Source organism: Triturus cristatus, chromosome 2_2 (genome assembly GCF_964204655.1).
Source record: "Triturus cristatus chromosome 2_2, aTriCri1.1, whole genome shotgun sequence".
Classification (NCBI taxonomy): domain Eukaryota; kingdom Metazoa; phylum Chordata; class Amphibia; order Caudata; family Salamandridae; genus Triturus; species Triturus cristatus.
Window position 1 is genome coordinate 810,952,885 of NC_140582.1, and position 23,940 is coordinate 810,976,824.

General features: G+C 50.5%; 1 protein-coding gene across 19 annotated transcripts in view; it reads left to right on the forward strand.

Moving 5' to 3' along the window:
* Positions 1–23,940, forward strand: part of FRYL (FRY like transcription coactivator) — a 2,516,714-nt gene that overhangs the window by 1,615,490 nt on the left and 877,284 nt on the right. For all 19 annotated transcript variants that reach the window (XM_085642132.1, XM_085642134.1, XM_085642126.1 and 16 more), the window contains one exon: positions 19,265–19,377. In XM_085642132.1, the coding sequence (XP_085498258.1) occupies positions 19,265–19,377 (113 nt within the window). The remainder of the gene's footprint in view (positions 1–19,264; positions 19,378–23,940) is intronic.

The following is a 23,940-nucleotide window of genomic DNA, read 5'->3' on the forward strand; positions in this document are numbered from 1 at the left end:
GACAACACCACCGCCATGTGGTATTGCAACAAACAGGGCGGGGTGGGGTCGTGGACCCTTTGTCAGGAGGCTCTGCGCCTCTGGACGTGGCTGGAACACCAGGGCGTCACCCTAGTGGTTCAACATCTGGCGGGCTCTCTGAACGCCAGAGCAGACTAACTCAGCCGCCGGTGCATGATGGATCACGAATGGCGTCTGAACTCCGAAGTGGCGCAAGGTCTCTTTCAGCAGTGGGGAGAGCCTTGGTTAGATCTATTCGCCACCGAAGAGAACGCGCAATGTCAGCAGTTCTGCGCGTTGGAATTTCCAAGGCGGCACTCGCTCGGCGACGCTTTTCGTCACGAGTGGAGTTGCGGTCTGTTGTACGCCTTTCCGCCTATACCACTTCTGCCCAGAGTGCTGAAGAAGATCAGGCACGACCGGGCCCAAGTCATCTTGGTGGCTCCGGATTGGGCACGAAGGTACTGGTATCCCGAGCTACTCAGTATGTTGACCGATCCTCCGATACGTCTGCCCCTTCGGGAGGATCTTCTGTCGCAGCAGCAGGGGACGGTCCTCCACCCGAACCTGTCCAGCCTCCACCTCCATGCGTGGAGATTGAGCGGCGGCAGTTGATGCCATTTGACTTGCCTCCTGAAGTCTGTGATATCATTCTGGCAGCCAGGCGTCCCTCCACAAAGTCGGTATACGCCTGCCGGTGGAACAAATTTGTGGCATGGTGCACAGCAAAGGCTGTGGATCCCCTTTCCGCCCCTCTTTCTGAGGTTCTCCTCTTTCTTCTTTCTTTGGCCCGGCAGGGCTCTGCTCTGGGCACCCTGAAAGGTTATCTTGCTGCCATGTCTGCCTTCTTGCGGCTTCCTGATCAGCCTTCTCTTTTCAAGTCCCCTGTGGTTACACGCTTTCTAAAAGGCATTACTCACACATTCCCTCCTGTCCCTTTTGTAATGCCTCAGTGGGACTTGAATCTTGTTCTCACTTTTCTGATGTGTGCTCCCTTTGAGCCTCTTCATAATTGTCCTTTTCGTCTGCTGACGCTTAAGACTGCTTTTCTGGTAGCCATCACCTCGGCTAGACGGGTGAGTGAGCTCCAGGCTTTATCTTCAAAGCCTCCTTTTCTGTCTGTTCATCCGGACAAGGTTGTCCTTCGGCCTCGTCCCTCCTTTCTTCCGAAAGTGGTGACTCCATTTCATCTTGGGCAGTCTGTCACCTTGCCCACCTTCTTTCCGCCTCCGCATCCTTCCAAAGAGGAAGAGAGGCTCCACCGTCTGGACCCAAAACGTGCGCTCTCCTTTTATTTGGACCTCACAAAGCAGTTCCGGGTGGACGACCAACTTTTCGTTGGATACGTGGGTGCTAAGAAGGGGAAAGCTGTGCACAAACGGACCATCTCTCGGTGGGTCGTTTTGTGCATCAAAATTTGTTACTCCTTGGCAAAAAAGGACCCTCCTGTTGGGCTGCGCGCCCATTCTACTCGGGCCACAGCGGCTACTACTGCTTTGGGACGGGGTGTCCCTTTGCAGGACATTTGTCAAGCGGCAACGTGGGCTTCGCTACACACGTTTGCCAGGCATTACTGCCTTGACAGCCAAGTCCGGAGGGATGGCTTCTTTGGCCGTTCTGTCCTCCAGGACTTTCTGGTGTGATCTTGGTTCGCAGACCCACCACCGGGGATGGTATTGCTTGGGTATCTATTCTAAGGTGAGGAATCTAACTAACGTGTTTCTTTCAGATGAACAAGTTACTTACCTTCGGTAGCGATGTATCTGTAAGAAACATTAGTTAGTTAGATTCCTCACCAACCCACCCATCCTCCCCGTTCTGCGAACTGACATCTAGGGTTAAGGTTATCCTTTTCAGGCCCCTAGATTTTATTTTTGGCACCAGTGTCTGTCTTTGCATGGCTCTGCGTTCCTGGCGCGGAAGGCTATGTACAAGAACTGACGTCAGCGCGCGAGGGCGGCGTCTAAGTACTCCGACAACGTCATTCCGGCGCACGACGCCGACGACGGACGCGGAGCCGCAGACGACGCCTAGCGACGCGCAAGGGGTATTTCTGACGAAAAATCTTCCGGATCCAGTCTGACGCCTGGGGATATTCTAAGGTGAGGAATCTAACTAATGTTTCTTAAAGATACATCGTTACCGAAGGTAAGTAACTTGTTCGTCAGGACTAATCTCCTGACAGAGGCGCTTCAACTGGCAGCTAGCTCTTGTGAGTCCCTGCTCCCATTTAAGGAAGCCCTCACCGACATCCTTTTGGGCACCTGGTCCAGGCCCAACACAGGGGCTCCTGTGAATAGGATGATTGCCCAACGCCACCCCCCGACTCTGGGCGACCCCACTTTCCTCTCCCAACACCCCACTCCTGAGAGCTTGGTGGTCCAAGTCTCTACCTCCGTTGGCGCATTCCCTAATGCACCACCTGATGGGGAATACAAAAAGATGGACCATCTTGGGAAGATGTTTTCTTCCTCCAGCTTGGGACTGCGGTCGGTATACACCACATGCTGTTATACCCACTCTGTGTGGGATACGGTAGCACAAGTGCTGCCCCAGTGCCCCGAAGAGGTCCAGGCCATACTCTTCCATGCAGTTGCCAAAGGGAGAGAAACATCGAAGTTTATCATCCGCTGTGGGCTGGATACCGCTGACTCAGTAGGCAGGACGATTTAGACATCGGTAGCCCTTTAACGCTACGCCTGGTTGAGGTTAACTGGTTTTTCGGGGGATGTCCAATCCACTCTTATGGACATGCCCTTTGATGGCCGTCGCCTATTAGGCGACAAAGCAGACAACGTACTGGAACGCTTTAAGGACTCTCGGTCTACGGCCAGGTCCTTGGACCTCTCCACCACCCGCCCTGCCCAGTCTCGTTCGCGGCTACGGAAGGGGTGCCCCTCTACGTCCCGCCCAGAGCCACAGGCCAGTGCAAGCTGATAAGCAACTGCACGGCCGGGGATGTGGGAACCAGCGCCGTGATTCTGGGGGCCAGCGGGCGGACAGGTCCACCACAGCCCCCTTTGCAGCAGCCTCCAAACCCTCCTAGTCCGACCTTTCAGGGGCACCAAACGTCAGTGGGGGGTAGGATTAGCCATCACCTCCCCCACTTGTGCACCATCACGTCGGACAGGTGGGTTTTGCAAATAGTTTGAAGGGGCTACTCCCTCCACTTGGAGACTACCCCTCTCGCCATGCCACCTCAGTAATATCGCATGTCGGAGGATCATCTGGCCGTTCTCCAACAGGAAGTTTCGGCACTCTTGGCCAAGGGAGCCAGCGAGCGACTTCCTGTCCCAGAAGTAGGTTGTGGTTGTTATTTCCACTACTTTCTGGTGCCCAAGAAGGACAAAGGCCTGCGTACTATCTTGGATCTCAGGAACGTCAACCGCTTCCTCTTGAAGGAGAAGTTCAAAATGTTGACGGTAGCTCAGGTCCTGTCTGCCCTCGACCCTGGAGACTGGGTGGTAGCGTTGGACTTGAAGGACGCTTATTTTCACATCCCCATCCTGCCGGCCCACCGGCGTTACCTGTGGTTCACGGTAGGCCAGGAGCACTTTCGGTTTTCTGTTCTCCCCTTTGGCCTTACCAGCGCCTCGCGGGTGTTTACCAAAGTGATGGCGGTGGTCGCAGCTCATCTGGGCAGATCAGGGGTTCCAGTCTTCCCCTATCTCGACAACTGTCTGAAGGCGGGCTTGCCCAAGGCTGTCGTCTCCCACCTCCTGACTACGGCCGACCTCCTGCATTTGCTGGGGTTCTCCCATCAACGTGCCAAAGTCACACCAGATTCACTCTCAGAAGCTCCTCTTCATCGAGTGGTTCTGGACTCAATGCAGTTTTGGGTTTATCCTCCCAAACAGCGAGTCCGGGATATTCTGGCTATGATTCTGATCTTTCAGCCTCTATCCCGGGTTTCGGTCAGGATGACCCCCAGGCTACTGGGCCTGTTGGCCTCCTGAATCCTTCTGGTGGACTATGCCAGATTGCATATGCGGACTCTGCAGTAGGACCTGAAGTTCCAGTGGGCACAACATCAGGGGAACCGGTCTGATTGCGTCCTGATCTCGGAGGGCACTGCACACCAATTGCAGTTGTGGCTTTCGAACCAGGATTGGGTTGAAAGCAGATCCCTCTCCCGTCCCCAACCAGAATTCACAGTGGTGACCGATGCATCAGTTCTGGGATGGGGAGGCGGAGATCAAAGGACTCTGGTCTCCGGACTCCATATCAACCTCCTGGAGCTTCGGGCGATTCGTCTTGCACTCAAAGCATATTCCTTCCCTCTGTCTGGGGAAGAGTAGTGCAGGTGTTCACGGACAACACCACTGCCAGGTGGTACTGCAGCAAACAAGGTGGGGTGGGGTCGGTGACTGTCAAGAGGCCCTCCGCCTCTGGACATGGCTGGAACATCAGGGCGTATCCCTGGTGGTTCAACACCTGGCAGGTTCGCTGAACGCCAGGGCGGACGAACTCAGCCGCAGGTGCATGATGGATCACGAGAGCGTCTTCACTCGGAGGTGGTGCAAGGACTCTCTCAACAGTGGGGAAAGCCTTGGTTAGATCTATTCCCCACGGAAGAGAACGCGCAATGTCAGCAATTCCGCATGTTGTCTTTTCCAAGGCGGCACTCGCGAGGCAACGCTTTTTGTCGCGAGTGGAGTTGCGGTCTTCTATATGCCTTTCCGCCACAGTGCTGAAGATCACAGAAGCAGGGGACGGTCCTCCACCCAAACCTGTCCAGCCTCTATCTCCTTGCATGGAGATAGAGCGGCAGCAGTTTGTCGTTTGACCAGCCTCCTGAAGTCTGTGATGTGATCTTGGCAGCCAGGCATCCCTCCACTAAGACGGTATACGTCTGCAGATGGAACAAATTTGTGGCATGGTGCACAGCAAAGGCTGTGGATTCCCTTTCTGCCCCTCTTTCTGAGGTCCTCTTGTTCCTCGTTTCTTTGGCCCAGCAGGACTCCGCTCTGGGCACTCTAAAGGGCTAGCTCTCGGCCATTTCAGCCTTTCTTAGGCTTCCTGATCAACCTTCGCTTTTCAAGTCCCCTTTGTAAATCGCTTCCTTAAGGGCATTACTCAAATTTTTCCTTCTGTTCCCTTTGTAATTCCCAAGTGGGACTTGAACTTGGTTCTTACAAATGTTATGTGTGCTCCTTTTGAGCTGCTACATAACTGTCCTCATAGGCTTCTAACCTTTAAAACTGCCTTTCTGTTGGCCATCACCTCTGTGCGCAGGGTGAGTGAGCTCCAACCACTTTCTTCTAAGCCTTCGTTTCTGACTGTTCCTCCGGACAATGTTGTCCTTCGAAAAGTGGTTACCGTTTTCCATATTGGACAAACCATCACTTTGCCTACCTTCTTTCCGCCTCCGCATCCTTCCAAAGAAGGAGAGGCTGCACTGTCTGGATCCAAAGCGTGCGCTTTCCTTTTACTTGGATCGCACAAAACAGTTCCGGTTGGATGACCAGCTCTTTGTTGGCTATGTGGGCGCCAAAAAAGGTCGGGCTGTGCGCAAACGGACCATTTCTAGATGGGTCGTTTTGTCCATTAATGCTTGATATTCCTTGGCACAGAAGGAGCCTCCAGTGGGGTTGCGTGCTCATTTTACCAGGGCGACGGCAACTACCACTGCTTTGGGACGTGGTGTCCCCCTTAATGACATCTGTCAGGCAGCTATGTGGGCATCGCTGCACATGTTCACTAGACACTGCTGCCTGGACAGCCAAGTCCGGAGAGACCGCTTCTTTGGCCGCTCTGTTCTCCAGGACTTCCAGGTGTGAACTTAGTTCGCAGACCCACCACCGGGGTTGGTATTGTTGGGGTATCTATTCGAAGGTGAGGAATCTATAACTAACTGTTCCTTTCAGATGAACAAGTTACTTCCCTTCGGTAACGATATATCTGTAAGAAAGATAGGTTAGTTATAGATTCCTCACCTCCCCACCCATCCTCCCCGTTCTGCGAACTGACTTCTAGGGTCAAGGACTTACTTTCAGGGCCCTAGTTTTGTGCACCAGTGCTCAGTGTCTTGAATGGCTCTGCGCTTCTGTTGTGGAAAGTCGCGTACAGAACTGACGTCAGCGCACGAGGGCTGCGTCTATGTAGCCACCGCGACGTCATCCCGGCTACCATGACGCGAACGACGAATGCGGAGTCGACTGACGCCCCCTTCCGACACGCAGGGGTACTGCTGACAAAAAACTTTCTGGATCGTCTGACGCCTGGGGTTAACTCTAAGGTAAGGAATCTATAACTAACCTGTGTTTCTTAGTTATATCATTACCAACCTAAGTAACTTGTTCATTATATTCACAGTTAATCATGATTTGATAGTACAATAAAGTAGAGATGGCATGCTCATCAGTAGCTCACAGAACAAATTACACCAACCAAATTTATTTTTCTATGTAACTCACCCATGTTTGCCACTTTAGCAAAGAGTAGGGCAGTTGAAGTCTTAGAAAAACCAATTTTTTTCAATTCATAACCTTAAAAATAGCAAAGAGAAATCAGAAAAACTCACCCGTTCTTGTTTGTGTGAGAGCCCATGGCATTGAGAATACCAGACCTTTACTTTCCATACCTACACACTGCACCACATCAATCCTGTCTGAAAAGAGCCATGGCCGCTCCATGCGGTGTCCTATTGTTGCAAATGAAGGATGGATAGATGAAATAGATGGATGAATGAAAGAGGAGAGTATATTTATTATGACATCCTCATGCAAGCATGTCATCAAATAAAAATGAGGCAACCACCTCCGAATTCTCCCAAGGCTCTTCATCTCATTGGTGTCTACCAAACAGTCTCAAGTGGGTCCATATTCTTCATATGATCAACCACACACCTCTAATTGCTGAGAGGAGCAGAACTACATCGACTTTCCTCCCAAAGGCCCAGAAAATTGCAGCCTTACTCAGTCTATATCCAAGTGCCATGCATCATGTCCTTTTAGGCAGGGAATGATGACCACTTAACTTACTCAGGCACATTGTCCTTCCTGTCACTGTAAAGTGGCAAATTACCTAAACCCTAGCTGCTACCTCCCCCACCTAGGCCCTATCACTTTTTGCGCCACCATGAATATATCCATGGACTTTTACGTAATCTTTGCACCCCACCTCTCTTTTGCATGGGTATTCAACCCCATCACAGACCAGTGTAAGACTCACTGCAGAGTTTAAGGGCTGCACAGTTATCTGGTACGTCCATAGGCATCTTCTCCATGCTCACCTTTCCTTTTTAGTATTAGAGGATTCCTGCTACCTAAACAGGTACATTTGTGTACATTGAAGGCTGGCTCACCCCCGCAACAAAACTGCATAAGTAAAACAGCAAATAGAACGTTAAAAGCCTGTGCCTTTGCACTCATCAGCATTTAGGTCAACTGCATTAGTTTTTCAAACTTTAGCCATAGCTCCCCTCTTAAGTGCAATGAATAATGTAGTACTTAGCTGTATCAGCTGTCCATTCCCTAGATCACTTTGGCACATGTCTCCAGTGCTTAATCTCTGCTGTTGATTGCAGGTTGAGGCACATTCACTGTGCCAGCTCCCCCTCGCTGCCTATGCACTCTGTTGCTGCCGCTTGTCCCCTACTTTGCTTTTTCACCAGTCTTTACGGTTATCTCTTGCCTTGCTGCTGTAAAACTTAGTGCCTGTTCTCTTTTCCTTTGTCAGGTGCATTTTGTGCGATCTTTACTGTTATCGCTTTCCTTATGCTACTGCACACTTAGTGCCTGCTTTCTTTGCTTTTTGTCAATTGTAATTTGTGCCTGTTATCTGTGACCTGTGCTTGTTGTTTTTATTTTTTGTTCATTGCTGTTACTTTTGTCATGTGGTCTCAGCGGCACCCTACGTTCCCGTTATGCCAATTTCCAGCCACCAGCGCCTCCCAGCACTCCTCCCAGGACCTACTTAATGGAGGCTGCAGCGTGGCCACACCTCTGGTTTTCTGGGGGCGCGCCAGAGGCAAGTCTATCTGTGTATGTCTGTGCCGTGCCCAATGGCAGGAACCCTGCATCTCCTGTTACCTGATACTACACCGAGCCCAGAGCCCTGGACCCCAGACTCGACAACAATTGCAGGCACACCTCTCCACGCTCAGCAGTAGGACCCTCCGCATGCCATTACTGTCTATTCTCCTGTAATACCAGAGCACCTGCACAAACAGCTGCTACCCCCACGCCGATCACGACCATGCCTAGACAACTTTACTGCCTCCTGCTCAACACCTGATCTCTGTGGAAACACTCCACTGAGATCTTGGTCCCCTCCCTCACCCCCGACGTGGTCTTCCTCACGAAACTGGCACAACCCTGCATCCACACCAGACATCACCACGGCCACACACAATGGCTACAAAATTGCACACTGGGACCGCATTAACAAACACAGGTATAGAATCACCATCATCCACAAATAATCCATTCACGGTACCACCACCATGGATGACACCATCCCGATCATGGAACATCTCAACTTCCAACTAAGAACAAATGACAAAACCACCATCAGAGATACCGTGTCCTACAGACTTCTAGGACCACACCCCAGCTTCTGCGACGCCACCCCCAACTTCCTCGCTCCTCAAGCCATTGACACCGAACGCTACGTCGTCCTCGAAGACCTCCTCCTCTACCATGATGACACTAATGGCTAACCTTCTTGAGAGCACAAACATCTGCCTCACCCAGTTAGTCACTGACCCCAAACACATCGCAGGGCACACGCTGGACTCTTAACTTCACAGCTAGCAACAGTCAAATACAGCTGTGTCACCGAACTCACCTGGACGGATGTCTCAGTAGTCCACTTCACCTTCATAGCAGCCCCCAGCACCACCAATAGAACGCCCAGCACTCCACACCAAAACTGGAACAAAGTATCCGAAAGCCAATGGTCTGACATCCTCATCATCTCCCACCCTGACACCACTACTAATCTTGAACAAACTGTCAAGAACTTCTCCGCCTGGATCTCTGACAGACGCCCCCACCAAACCCGCCAAACTCAAGAGATCCACCAAACATGAAACCACCATAAACAAAATTGAAATGGGGCGGTGCCTGGGAATGCATGGGGCGTTGTCTGGGAGCACATGGAGTGAGACGTGCCTTGCTGCTGCTCCGTGCTCCCGAGGCCTTTCTAAGGGTGTTTCCTGCTTCAGAACTGACCTACAGAAGCCTGGACCCCGTACAGCTTATGGAACCAAGCTCCCACTGCCTGGGGGCATCGCTGGCCCTGGGGATGCCAAGTCGAGCACGAAACCTTTGTTCAGTTGCGGCAAGTGGCTGAGGAGCTAGAGCCACCATCTTGAGGCTCCACATGGGGGTCCTGGCTGGTTCGATTACTGGGAGAAGGGGAACCCCTAAATGAATAAAGGTAGAGCAGCAGGAGATAGATCACAATTGAAAGCAAAAAAAGGATCTGCTGTACCTATATGTTTCAACTGAACGCAATTAAGTCAATTAATAAAGGGGCCACTCTTGCTAGACCAAGCATATAAACAAGAATCAGATTGTTACGTTGATGTTTTTATTTTTGTTTTCAAATTATTCAAACCAAATCATGAATGTATAAGTCATATATTGAAAAAATGATCAATTTACAAAATTCATTAAGATCCAAGAAACCATAATTCCCATGGACAATCCTTCACACAAATCTCTCATACATTCTCACTCCCAAATAAATCCATTCAAGCCGTGAAAACACACTAAACATTCATCCTACACTCTGGAAAGTTATATTGTATAAGCCCTAAGCATCTTGTACAGCTTGTTTTCGTCATAAAAAGAATCAAGGATTAGTCACTAAATAAATTCAAAGGCAAAAGAAATGATTTTTTTTTGTTTCAATATATACAGCACATAAGTCCTAAGTGTATCTATATAGTTAACGTCAATGCAAAACAAAGCTAAGGGACAGTCCTCACCCTGTTGATTGCTGAATGAGGAGAAGATGACCTCTACTTTGTTCACAAAAAAAAGAGGCTAGAGTCTCGCAGAAAGCTGGACTGCTGTGAGTAATCAGTTGGGGGGCTCATAAGATTGGTCACAGTTCTGAAGAGCTCCTTCGCAGAGGATTTAGCTTCAGTGATCTGTTTGGAAAAATAGGCCTTTTTTGCTTCCTGAAGTGATTTTCTGTAGATTGTGAGTCTTGCTTTGTATCCTCCAGAGCCGCTCCAACCTCTTACAGTCTGTTTTGTGCTCCTGTAGGTCATGAGTAGACCAGGGGGCAGAGGGAAGACCTCGTCTGGGGGTACACAATTTGTCACAGGCGGCATTAATCCAGTTCACGTGGGCTGCCGTGGCCTCCTCTACATTACTGGGAAGATTTGAGACCGAATCTATCAGAGCCTTATCTAGGTTGACTCTGTCGATATTTTTCCATGCCCAAATGGCTATTTTTTCCCTGGGCTTTGATTTGGATAATTTAAGGGGGGTCTGGGAGTTAGAGAAAATGATGGCGGCATGATTTGTCCAGGGAAGTGGCAGTACATCCGATATGGAGAAAACTGGTGGAATTTGTAAAAATTCTGTCCAGGGTGTGCCCGGCCACATGAGTCGGGCCTTCTACCCGCTGTACATGGTCCCCTCTCATCATATTTTGCGTCAGTCTTGAGGTATCGGAGTTGTTTACTTGTCCACTGAGGTGCCCCTGCTCTACAGCGGGGCCCCATTGTTTGACTGTGATCTGCTCACCCCGAGTGGTGGTACTGGGTTGCCTCCCCACCCTGACTACCTGTGTTCTGCTGAGTTGCCAGCCGGATCTTCCTCCTAAGGCTTTGCTGGGCAACATTTGGGGTGCCTGGGCCTTGGCACCTTGTCGGATCCTGTGAGTGACAGCCATGCTGCATCGCAAGTCGGCAAGGGATACCCCTGTGGGAGTTGCGAGAGATAACCATGTGACCACGCTCTGGAAAATAAACAGCCCGACACCAAGGTGGCTGCTGTCGCGGCCTCTGGAGCGGACGAAGATGCATCCCCGGTGCATATCTCTCAAGCCTACATGGACTGCTTTCTGTAGGAGATTTGTAGCGAAATTGGATCCCTTAAGAGTGACTTCAAGTCATGCCTGAAAGACCCCCGTTGTGAGGTCACAGATCTGAGAGGCCAGGTTGATGACCTCGAGCGCGCAGTGGACGTGGGCTCTGAGGACCTAGAAACGCTCTTTGTGGTACTGCTTAAAGAACAAAACATAGAGCTCTAAATTAAGCAGGAAGATCTTGAAAATAGGAGCCGACGTAACAACATGCGCATGATGGGAGTCTTGAAGGGGGGGGGAGAGAGGCGATATAATGGCCTTCCCTGCATGCAGTTCAGGTTGATGATTATGCCTCTCCGCTGTCCCTGGATAGGGCGCATCAGGGATGCTCGGACTCCATCCCAGACATCCTGACGCATGTTCACTTCTTTTCTGAGAAGGAAGTGATCTTAAAAGCAGTCCAAAGCAAATTTGAACTTCACATTTGCGATCACAGTATCCAACTATTCCAGGATCTGTCACCTGTCACTCTACGTCAGTGCAGGGACATCTGCCCGATCACAGACAAACTGCGAGAACTCAGCATTTGATCCCAGTGGGGCCATCCTTTTGCCATCATGTTTACATGGGAGTGCCAAAGACTGGCCATCCGGTTGCTGACCGAAGCCAAAACCCTTCTTGGGCTGAAGGCGGAACTGCATGAGGACAAAGCGTCGGCCCCCGCCTCAAGACTCTTTGTGGCCCATCTGGTCCCATGTGCCTTCCCGCCGTGTGGACAAATGCACAGAAATCGGCAACGGCCCAGGACATGAAAAGAGACATAATTCTAAGTTTCTGCGACAAGGGTGGGCCCTCACCCCGGGCTCCCTCGAACACAGGCTCTTTGTGACCTTGCTCTTATGGCAGTACCAGCACTGGGAACGACACCTGCCTAGACATTATCAAATAGAAGAACCACTAGTTGTTAGACTCTCTGGCTGGGCACCGTTGCCTCAAACGGATGGGGCCTTCTGCTGGGCACTAGGTTGGATGTGGGGGACTAGCTTGGGGGAAGATTCCTGGCCTGCTTTGTCCCTCCTGGCTACTTGGACCGATGTCCGGCCCAGTCGCACAGCCTCATCAACACACTGTTCCTGACCTGGCTGGCTTTTGGATCATGTAGTCTGCAGATGTTTCCACGATTGCCTTGACTCACATGCCCTGAGAAGGATCGCCTCTCCTTGACCCTCATGATGAGACACTGTTTTTTTTTGTTGAAAATATTTTCATTAAGATTAACATCCTATCACAGCCGGGTATAATCAAGTGCAACATGTTTCTTAAGACCAAGTGTTGTCCTTCCCATTGCCACAAAGAACGTTACATATAAATAAATGAGCTCTACCATATTTCTCAGCCCTCTGAACACTGAAGTACTGTGAGTCGTCCCCCAGTGCCCACCCATTGCATTTTCAATCGCTCAAATCTGGGTCGGAGTCCTACGGGGGAGGGGCGCAAATGTTCCCACGATATGCGTTCCATTTGCCCCATACCCTCTTCCATTTTTGTGGACAGCCCCTATGGATGAATACTGATTTCTCTGCCACCATGGCGCTGTCTAGATCATCACACCATTGTCGATGGAAGGGGGATCATCTGTGCACCCCACAGCCGAGCAATGTTCCGTTTGGCTAACACCATACCCAAGGTCGCCCAGCACTGCTCTGCGTGATTAAGGTCCGTAGGCTCCCACACATTGAGTAGACATCTCCTCTGCTCCGGGGAGAGCTCGTGACCACTCACACTAGTGAGCGTATCCATAATCGTCTTCCAATAAACCGTAATACGGGGACAGTCCCATAATGTATGGTAGAAACAGCCGTCAACTCCGCACCCTCTCAGGCAAAGCGGTGACTCCGCCCTCCCTATTTTGTAAAGTGTGGTCCTGGTGTAATATGTTCTGTGCAGTATTTTAAGTTGCACAAGTTTCAGTCTGGATGGGATTGCTACCTCCCGTGGGGAAGCCAGGGCCTCTTGCCAGGCTTGTTCGTCCATGTCACCTATCTCGGCTTGCCACTTCTCCCTAAGCTCGTGGGTGGGGTCTGTCTGATTATTGATCAATTGCGATATGTTAAGGAGGTTGCCGGTGAGATGGTCCATCAACAATTGGTCCTCTAACGGTGAGGCATCGGGGAGGTCTGTTCCCGGGGCTATGGCTTTTGTGAGTGCATGTTTTATTTCGGTGTATCGGAAATGCTCCGTCTTTGCCATGTGGTATGTTACTTGTAGCTGTGCAAACATCACTATTTCCCCCTTTTTCCACAAGTCCCCGACCATGGAGATGCCTATTTGGTCCCATCGGGAGAAGCCTTTACTGGTGCACAGTGCACCCAACCTGGGGGTGTCCCAGAGTGGTGTGTGTTTTGTGAGCACTCCCTCCCATCCTAATGCGCGCTGTGCCACTGACCAGATATGCACGGTGTGAGCCGTGGGACCAACCAACGCTCGTCTCTGCTTTTTGTCATATAGGGCCCCCATGATTCCATCTGTGCTGAGTGTGCCTGTCCATACGCAATGCGGGTTCTTCCTGTGAGGCGTGAAGCCACTGATTAACCACTGTAAGCTGCGAGGCCCAATAATAGAACTGAATGTTGGGAAGGGCGATACCCCGTCATACCAACTCCGTATAAGTTTGCATTGCGCTATCCGCGGGGGCTTTCCCTCCCAGAGGAGGTGTCCCACCTCCGCCTCAATGGATCTGAAATAGTAGTTGGTGACAGGCGTTGGGATGTTCTGTAACGCATATAAAAACCTGGGCAGAGCCATCATCTTGAATAGAGCTGGTCTCCCCAGGAGCGTCCATGGCAAGGAGTGCCACCACTTCACATCGCTGCGGAGTCTCTTCAGAGGTGGTAGGAGATTGCATTCGTAAAATTGTGAGGGGTCTGGTGTGATGAGTATACCTAGATATTTAAATCCCTCCGTAGCCAGCGATACCTCCACGCCCGGGGTAAACGCGGGGGGGACCCTTAAGTATGTACAGTACCGACTTCGCCCAGTTAATGGTGTAGCCTGAAACTCTGCCGTACGATTCGCAGATGTCCAGTAGGCAGATAATGGACTTTCGGGGTTTCGCCATATACAGCAGGATATCATCTGCGTAGAGGGCTATACGGTCTTCCCATCCCTCCGTCCACCGTAATCCCCTTATTTCTGGGTCCCACCTAATCCGTGCCGCCAAGGGCTCGAGCACCAGAGTAAATAGAAGCGGTGACAGGGGGCATCCCTGCCGATGGTGACAAACTGTTGCTGGTCACCCCATCTCGATTAAATCTTTGGAGACGAACCTCTCCGCTGCGACTGGCGCGCTTCAGTGCTTGCTGCGGCTGGACATGAATGGAGCAGTTAATCCCGGTTGCCCTTATATTGTTTCTAATGCTTTTCTGTTGCAGGCCGTGCAGTATACCAGGGAGAGTTTCAGCATTTCTTCAGCACCGGCCCGCTAGCTGCCCCACAGTGCTTGCCCTTTTGGCTCCCCTGCAGATCCCCGATCTCCATAAAATTGTGGCCTGGCTTCCACATTTACGCTCTACCGCAGCTGGGGCACACGGGTGAGTGGGGGATTTTACAGTACTGGTTGGAGATTCTTCCTCCCCAACATTTCTGCTTATGCAGGGCTGTTACCCCCCCTCCACGCCCCCCCCTTCCGAGCAATGGCCACCCACCAACATACTAAGTACTAAGTTACTCTAACTCAATGTGAGGGGCCTGAATTCCCCTACCAAGAGAAAACAAATATGGCACTATATCCTTCAAGACCACAATGCTGTCTTCCTGCAGGAGACCCACCTCCTGAGGGCAGATAATATGCTTCACCGGAAATACCCCCTCCCTTTTAGCGCACATGCACCCACCAGGACAGCGGGGGTATCTATCCTATGTAAAGTAGGATTTTGTACCCACATATTAAAAACTATATGCAACACTAATGGTCAGCAGGGCACTTGCCCTCTCACTCTGTTGAATATATATGGTCCCAACCAGGGTCAAGACCTGTTTCTCAAACTTCTGCGGGATCAACTGGCTTCTGTGGAAGGGGATATCATTATTTTAGGTAACATAAACCTCATGTGAGACCACCATATAGACCGCTCTCTTATTACCTTCCAGGGCATGGACGCGATGTACGCAGCTCAAAGATCTCAGACCTGAACTTGGTGGATGCTTGTTAATATAGACACCTGTATGCCCTCGAATACTAGTTTTACTTGCATGTGCATACGTCTTACTCTAGAATCGATCGCCTATTTCTCACCCACTTTCTGCTCCTCACGCTCAATACGGTCCTCTCCGACATTTCTTTTCAAACCACGTACATGTGGCGATAGTTTGGAGCTGGAACTGTCCTGAGCGGCAGTTGCAGCTGTGCTGATGGTTCCCCCTGCACCTCCTGAGAGATCCGGTAAACGTAGAGGACATCCGAAAGGGAATCGCTATTATGAGCTAAATGATCTCCCAGGGATCTCAAGCCACACACTGTTTGATGCCTTTAAAGCCACCATCTGGGAGTGATCTCCTCTATAGCTATCGTCCGTGCAAGAAAATCTCGGCTAGTGGAGATTGGCCTGACTGCAGAGATCATATCCCTTGAGCGTCTTGACCAGTCAGCCCCCTCATGGCTCAACAAATGACAACTGGCTCTACTGCGAGGCCAGCTTTGCCCTCATAGTACCAAAAAAGTTTGAAGGGCTCTACTAGCCCTATGGCAGCGATACTACGATGGGGGATAAGGTGGGAACGCTCTTGTCACACAACATGCCCTCGCCCACATCGGCAAGATTAAAAACATTGGTGGTGACTGGGCCACTACAGAGTCGGCGAAGCAACAGGCCTTCTGCTATTTCCATTGAGGCCGTTACTCAGCTGACGAGGTTCCTCAAGACTACATCTACTCCGATCTCAACGCCTTTTCTTGGGATTCCCCTGGACCTGACTCATACAGAGCTGCTGGAGGCTCCCATTATGCCTGCTGAATTACAATGGGCTCCAAAGGACCTCCCTTCAGGAAAAACGCCTGGCCCCGTTGGACTTACGGTTGCTTTTTATAGAGCTTTCTTCCCTCTACTCTAGGATCGCTTGTTGGGGCTCTTCAACTCTTTGACTTCTGAAACTGGCCTCATCCCAATGATGGCAACGGAGATTACCCTCATAACCAAGCCTGGCAAGGATCTCTCCCTCTCTCTGCGCATCATATCGTCCCATTGCACTTTTGAATACAGATGCTCAGCTCTACACTAAGATCCTGGCAAACTGTCTGGAGTTGTATCTCTTCTGCCTCATCGACACCGACCAGTTTGGATTCGTCCGTAATCAACAGGGGGTGAACAACATTCCGCGGGCGGCACACCTCATCGAGAAATCACAATGCCACATCATTCCAGCCTGCCTTCTTTCGCTTGATGCGAAGGAGGCCTTTGACCAGATGCACTGGACCTTCCTAAGGGCAGTGCTGGGAAAGGTTGGCTGTGAGCCGAAAATTACATCCCGAATCATGGCCTCTTATCGATCCTCCACCGCTGCCGTTTGAGTCAACGGCCTTCAAACGAGGTCGGTGCATACTATGTGAGGAACGCGTCAGGGATGCCTTCTTTTGCTACTGATGTTTTCCCTGGTGGTGGAACCCTTGGCAATCACTATTAGGCATACAGCCGCTATTGCAGGTATCCCCTTCTTCAGCTGTGCTCATAAGCTTAGTCTGTTTGTGGACAATCTCTTGCTGACACTCACTCACCCCACAAGCTGTATCACGGCAGTTGTTACAGCACTGATGGCTTTTTAACGAGTTTTCGGGCTTTAAGGTTAACATGTCCAAATCCCAGGCCTTGAACCTTACACTACCCAAGCAGGATCTCCTGGTTATACAAGCCCTGGTCCCCTTCCAGTGGGCCTCACATGACATCTTCTGCCTAGGGTTCAAATTGGCTCCTACTTTGTCGACCTGGACGAGGGCTAATTGGGTGCCCTATCTTAAGTCTATCTTGGATGATTTCCAGCGGTGATGGCCCTTGCATGTCTCGGCTCAGACGGTTCAACGTCATAAAAATTTCCATCCTCCCCAGGATACTCTACTTATTACAGACACTCCCTACCCCCATATCACTCAGACATCCTACACTAGCAGCAAGATTGCTAGGCATTCATATGGGGAGGGAAGCTGCCTAGGGTCTCGAACTCTGTTTTTAATGCTTCCTTGGGACTGAGGGGAATGGCGTGTCTCAACTTTTGGAATACTACTGGGCATCGTACCTGCATTTTATATCTTAATGGTTGGTGAGGGAAAGCAAGAAACACTGGTTCCACGTGGACCAGGCTGTCGCCTGTAGGACTTTGTGGGAGCTGGCCCGGCCTACCTCACGACCCCCAGTAGGACCGTCCTCGAGGTCTGGGACAGGATTGCAAGAGCGCATGGACTTAACTACATTCCCCTCCCCCAACACCCCTTTGCTGCGCAATCCCAAGTTCACCCTGGCTTTCGAGCCCACTCATTTAATAACAGAGAGGCAGGAAACTGTTGCATGCTGCGCAATCTCGTTGCTGGTCCCTCCAAGACAGTTGATCCGTGTAAAAAGGAATTTCTCTTGCCAGAGCAGTTGAGACTACAGTACAGCCAACCGAGGCAATAGGTCCTACACCCGCCCAACGCTCAGGGAGTGAACAGTCAATTCACCCCTTTTGAGACACTGGTTAGGGCATATGGCTGCACGAGAGGACTGATCTCTTGTACCTACCAGGTTCTCCAACATTTGACCACATCCCACCTGCATACCAACCAAACACAATGGCAAGCAGACTCCACTGGGGAACATCCCTAAAATTCAACTCAGTACACAACAGTGGGAGAGTACCATTTATCGTACCACATCTTACCTCTGCTGGTGCTGTCTAGTTGCACCAGTTGACTTCCAACACATATGGTAATCATGTTCCCTCATCGCTATATATTTAAAGGAAATTTTGGGTTACATCAAGGGTGTCCTCGGATTCCCCCTCGCCGTCCTTACACCACTACTATCCTGGGGATCTGGCCTATGGAGCTGGAGGCCATGACTAACATGGATTGGTGACTTGCGTGCCACATTTTAGGTGGAGCTAAACAGCTCGTAGCACTTCAGTGGAAGCCCTCCCTCCCTCTTCCCATCGCCCCGAGTAGCCCTATGGTTTGCCTGGTTATGGCATATCATGGTCATGGAACTCCTAACACACAGACTCTCCCACACCAGCTCGGCCTGTATTTGGCAACCCTTACTTAACTACTTCACACACCTGAAATATACATGTTTCCCCCCTTCCCCCCTCAACTCAAGGCACTACAACCTTTTGATTGAACTATCCAGCTGGCTGTGCCTCACCCTACTATCCCCTGGTATACTCCCTCTAACCTACCGCAAGCACCTACTTTGCAAGCTCTTTTCCATTAAGGCAGGTATTAGCCCCTCAGACATGGATAACCACAACTCGACTTGCTCAATGGTCGTTATGTTGTTTTAGACGATTTTGCTTCAATGGCACGTCTACGATACTTTGCTGATATACTCCGCTACCAGAAGCTTTCCTTCTTCACTACCCTTTGGGCATATTGTTAGGCACTGATTGGCATGTTACGGGACTTATCCCGCTTTGTAAGTAGATCCATAATGTCATTGCAGCCACTTGATGTGTACAGAGCTAATGTTTTGACTGCTTTGTTGTCATATGAAAAAAATCTTTTCCAATAAAGATTTTGAATAAAACAAAATGTTACAAAAAACTAGAAATTGGCTCTACCACCCCCCCTTTCCTTATCTCATACTTCGTGCCCCAGTGTCTTCTATATCAAGAAAGTACAGAGTGACGCCTCAGACCCACTCTCTAAACATTTAACATGCATAGCTCAGTTGCATTTATGTAGGGTTGCAGTTGGCATGTGTGAGGCAAATCTGTGTCGTTCCCAAGATCACACTCAGAGCAAACCAAAAACGAAGGGAAATAAAGCTGCTTGCAACTTTGTACTGCAAACAGGCTGAAGCTGTCATTATAAACCATAAACATGTACTGCATGTCTGCTTGCATGTGTATGGTTGTGCCAGAAAGCTGTTCATTCTTCTACTATATGTATAGTAATTACCCTTGATCATATCTACTTCAGCTAATATTCAATCAACACGTACAAAAATGTCCTTGCTTAACTATCGCAGTGGATAAAGATTAATCTGGTTATTTTTATAATTGGCTTCAATTTGTTTTTTCTATCCAACAGCTATGCACATCTGGACATCTACAGTGGACAGAACAGCAACTTGAATCGGCAGCACCATAGGCTAGAATCCCGCTACAGCAGCAGTTCTGGAGGATCCTATGAAGAGGAGAAAAGTAAATACTTGTGGCTTTTTAATATTACATTTGAGAAGCTGTTTAAAAGCTGATATTTGAAAAAACACATTTTCAGATTGTACGCAATACTCAACTAAAAATATTGTTTCAAATTTTAAAGAACCAGTTGTTTCTAACACTTCAGATTACATTTAATTAGGTTGTAGTTCTAAGGTGCCTACGCAAAGGTAGTATGGAGCAGGGTTGGTTTCAGTAATTTTTATTATTTGTTCAAAAGGTCAAAAACACATTAACTTTAATTGCATAGTGATTTACCAAGAATCCCAGATGTAACTCTCTCTCCCCCCTGCGGACACCTGATGATCTTCCTGAATCAAATCTTCTTAGATTGGATCTGCTCTGTGGCTAAGTGCATGCATCAGGTGTGGACAGTTACAGAATTGCCTCATATGGGATCTGATGGAACAAGCTGCAACCCCTTCAAAATTCGAGTGTTGGACAATGATCTAGTGTTGTGTGTGAAAAAGTACATTACTGCTCCCCATTTCTTGGCAAAGGTGGGACCCATACCTCCCAGATTGTAGATAGTCTTCTCAGTTTCCAACATACACAGCTTGTGCTACCATTCTAAGCACTCCTCAGCTCCTAGTGCAAATCCTAGCAGAATCTCCTTGGGGCATAGGTTTATTTTAAATCCTGTAATCTGTGATGTCGCTCAAAACCCCATTGTGAATCTTATCTGATAGACATCAAGCCGCAGGTTCCTTAACTTTTGAATTCTCCCCAGGGGTCTGCCTGGAACTGGAAATATTTCAGCAGTGCCTCTGCGCGCTGGGTGATGGCATCGTACGGCTCCGTGATGACAACAACTCCAGACATGAGATCAGTGGAGCCATATAAGTCCCCTTAGGCGTGCGGTCGTCAGTTTCTTCTTTTCCGCGATGTAATGCGGATCCAGAGAAGCGGTTCCTCAGGTCGTTTTTTCCTCACCTACTTCGACACCTCGTGTTGGTGGAACAGCGTGCCTTTGTCAAATGTCGACAGGTTTGAAACCTTGTGGGTCTTGTAGCCGACATATGTCGGTGACGGACCTGCATACAATTTGTATGTGGTGTCTAGGTGAGGACCACAACGCCGAGGATTTTGGTTTCTGCCAGAAGCTGAAGGAGCGGCATATGAAGTTGATAGCGGAGTACGTATCGCGATCCTCCGAGGCTTCCCAGCCTCGGTCTTCGTCGTCCTGGGGAGAACATTTGCTGGGTGGATCTAGGTGCTGAAGCCAGTCGGGGGGGGGGGGGGGGGGGGGTCATCGTTCTCCAATGAAGTCAAAAGGTAAGGGGCGGTTGAAGTCGTGGTATTCTCGGACTTCACTGCTCGGAGACTTGGTCTCCCTTAGGTCCTTCCTCTCGACAGCTGAGGAAGCCGTATAAGACTCCCCACCGCATCTCCCTGTGTTTTTAGGAGCCAGTGCGTCAATCGTCCAGATGAGGCTATATTATGATATCTTACACCTTATCTTTGGAACCCCATCTCCCTCTGGAGTGTCTCTAGGCCCTAAGGAGGTGAGTGGGGTGCAGTTGGAGGATTTTTTCTCGGTGATAGTGGGGCCATGGGAGTCGATGGATGAGTGCCGGTCGACGTCGGCCGACGTCGCTTTAGCACAGGCTCGCAGTGCTTCGGGATCGTTGCCTACTACTCGGGTCTTTGATCAACCGACTCCGACATTGATGGCGGCGCCGATCGAAGTTGCCTCTCCTCCCCCAGTCGATGTTCCGTTTCTGCGTCCTACAGCATGTGATGGGGATTTGGCTTCGCAAACTGAGGGGATTGTACAATATGTGGCTCCTTTCTATGAAGAGGCTCTAGGAGGTCCTCCTGTATCGACTAGGGGTCGATTTCTTAAGCCCATTTCAGATACCTATGTGTTTCATGTAGAGGAGAGCTGGCTTATAGCTCTTGGTAAGGCTAGTGGGCTGGGTTCTTTGCCAGCCTCAGGGTTGCTTTCTCCCCCAAGTCTTGCCACAGAGTAAAGTTCCTTCTCTGCAGACATGCTGAGGAAAGTGGCTGCAGTTTTAGACTTTCACTGCCCACGGTGCAGAGATCTGCAGAACCTTTGTTTAAAATCCTTTGCCAGGGATAGACAGAAGAAGACCCTGTTCTTCCGTATAGTGAGGCCGTATTTGATGTTTTACTAGGTACTTGGGCCAAGCCTGAGTCTGAGGTCTCAGTGGACCGTGATGTTGCACGTAGGACCCAGGTTGTTTTCATAGACACCCTTCCACCAGTGGTCTGGTGACTCGGGCTGCAACCTCTTATCAGGATGTAGATTCTACACCTAAGACTCCGGTGGGTAAGGATGCTAGGGGTCGTGATGCTTGTTGTAAGCATATGTTCGAGGCATGTGGGCTGCTGAATTCATATCTGTGCATAGATCGCCGCCTAGTGTTGGGTCCGGATGTTTGCACGTTGTTGTCCTGGAAGAGTCTTCGAAGTATCCTGAGATAGGTGACTCCTCCCCTGGACTACAGTGCGCATGGGCATCCTCTCCATCCTCAGATTGTTTTTTTCCGCCATTGGGTTCGGATGTGCTTATCTTGACTCAAGTTAGGAAAATTTAGTTTTCAGGCCAAAAGGCCTTTAGTTTTCGTCGGTACTGTTCCCGATCGGTATCGACAGTTTACAGGCTAGTTTAGCGATTTTAACAACTTTTCGGATCCATTAAATCCGACCATCGACCGAACTTCGAAGATGGAATCGAGGACCCCATTCAAGCGGTGTCCTGTTTGCCACGCCAAATACCCCCATATCGACGTCCACCCGGTGTGTAACAAATGCCTCTCACCGGATCATGACGAATCGAAATGCATGGCCTGTGCCCGATTCAGATCCAAGAAGACTCTCCGACTGGAAGCGCAGCAAGCGGCACCGGCCCCGACCAACATCTTCAGCACCGAGGACGAAGATGTCGAAAGCGTGGAAAATATACCCTCCAGCCCCGCTTCCGAACACGGTTCCTGATCGGAAGACGTAGATGAAGAGCTTTTTCACAGGGAAGAAGCCGACGATGAGGTAGGAGACTACGATGAGGCCTTAGGGGCCGAAGAAGGTAGCTCTGGTGAGGAGCAGGGCCTACCCGTCCAAATGGAGGATATCCCAGTGTGTCAGTCGACGGCTCCGGTCGAGGGATCGCCTTCGGGCCTTACCCAAGACCAATCCCGCAGTTCTTCGGCCCCGCCCTCTGGCCCGGCCACGGACATACAGCGAGAGCCATTATTACCTAAAAAGACTGGTTTCCCTTCCACGAAACCGAAACCAATCATCGCACCGGTTCAACAGAAACCGAAAGTGAAACTGACACTGGTCGGCTCGAGGACCACCACACCTTCGACGCCAGCCAAACCCGTCGGCTCCGACCGCACCAAAAGGGACTTCGGTGCCGAACTCGCTGCAGCCGATGTCGGCGCCGAGCGAAAAAGAAAAGCCGTCGGTACCGCCAAAGCGCCTCGGCCCCCGGCACCGAAACAATCGGCACCGGCCACCAAGGTGACAATGGCCACTGCATCTCAATCCACCTCGAAAGCAGCGACTATGGTCCACTCATCGACGCCGTCGACAACTACTACCTCTCCTCGACTCGATGACCCGGTGACTTCGAAGAAGTCCACACCTGCCTCTACGGAACCACTCGGCGCCAAAGAACCGTCGGCGTTCCAGGTGCGACAAGTGGCAGCGTCCTTGCAACGCATCAGGGAAAAGGCAGCCCTCCAGACCTCGTCGGGCTCCGAACCGAATAAGGCACAGAAGGCACCTTCGGCACCGGCCAACATCACCTTCGGTTTGCCGCCATCCACGGCGCCGAAAATGTTCGAGATCAGAACACGTGTTACCCAGACAAGGTCCCCATCTACCGAACACTCTCCTACTGGGACATCACCGTCCCACTTCATCGACGCCGACACCGGCAGGCTCATGCTCCGAAAGCGGAAGATCACTTCAGGGCAGGCTTTGGACTCTTATAGGATCCCGCTAAAGCAAAAAATGCCGGCGGAATCGGAACCAGTTCTTTATGAACGCATCCACCCCTCTTACACAGATCCACAGTCATTCTCTCCGACGCACTCCGACACGGATGCAGTGGAGGACTACATGGGTGACGACACCACCTACCCCGGGGACATGGACCCTGAGGGCCAGCAAGACCCTGATCAAGTCTGGGATGACCCTGTAGACCCAGGTGCCGCTCTGGATACACAGGACACGCAACTTTATGGCGCAAAAACGTCCCCCACAGAGGACACTGCTGCATTCAACGCCCTCATCGAACGTGCCGCAGCCAATCATGGAGTGCAACTCCACTCAGACACTATCGAGGACGATTTCTTGGTGGACACTTTCGCATCCTCCGAGAGGACCGTAAAGACTCTGCCCATGTTAAAAGGTGTCCTCAAGCCAGCAAAGGACATTTTCAAAGAAACCACCAGGGCACGGGTAATAAACCCCAGGATCGAGAAAAAGTACAAACCCGCACCTGGGGACCCCACGTACATTAGAAGCCAGTTGCCTCTGGACTCCATCGTAGTTGCCAATGCTCGCAAACGGGCA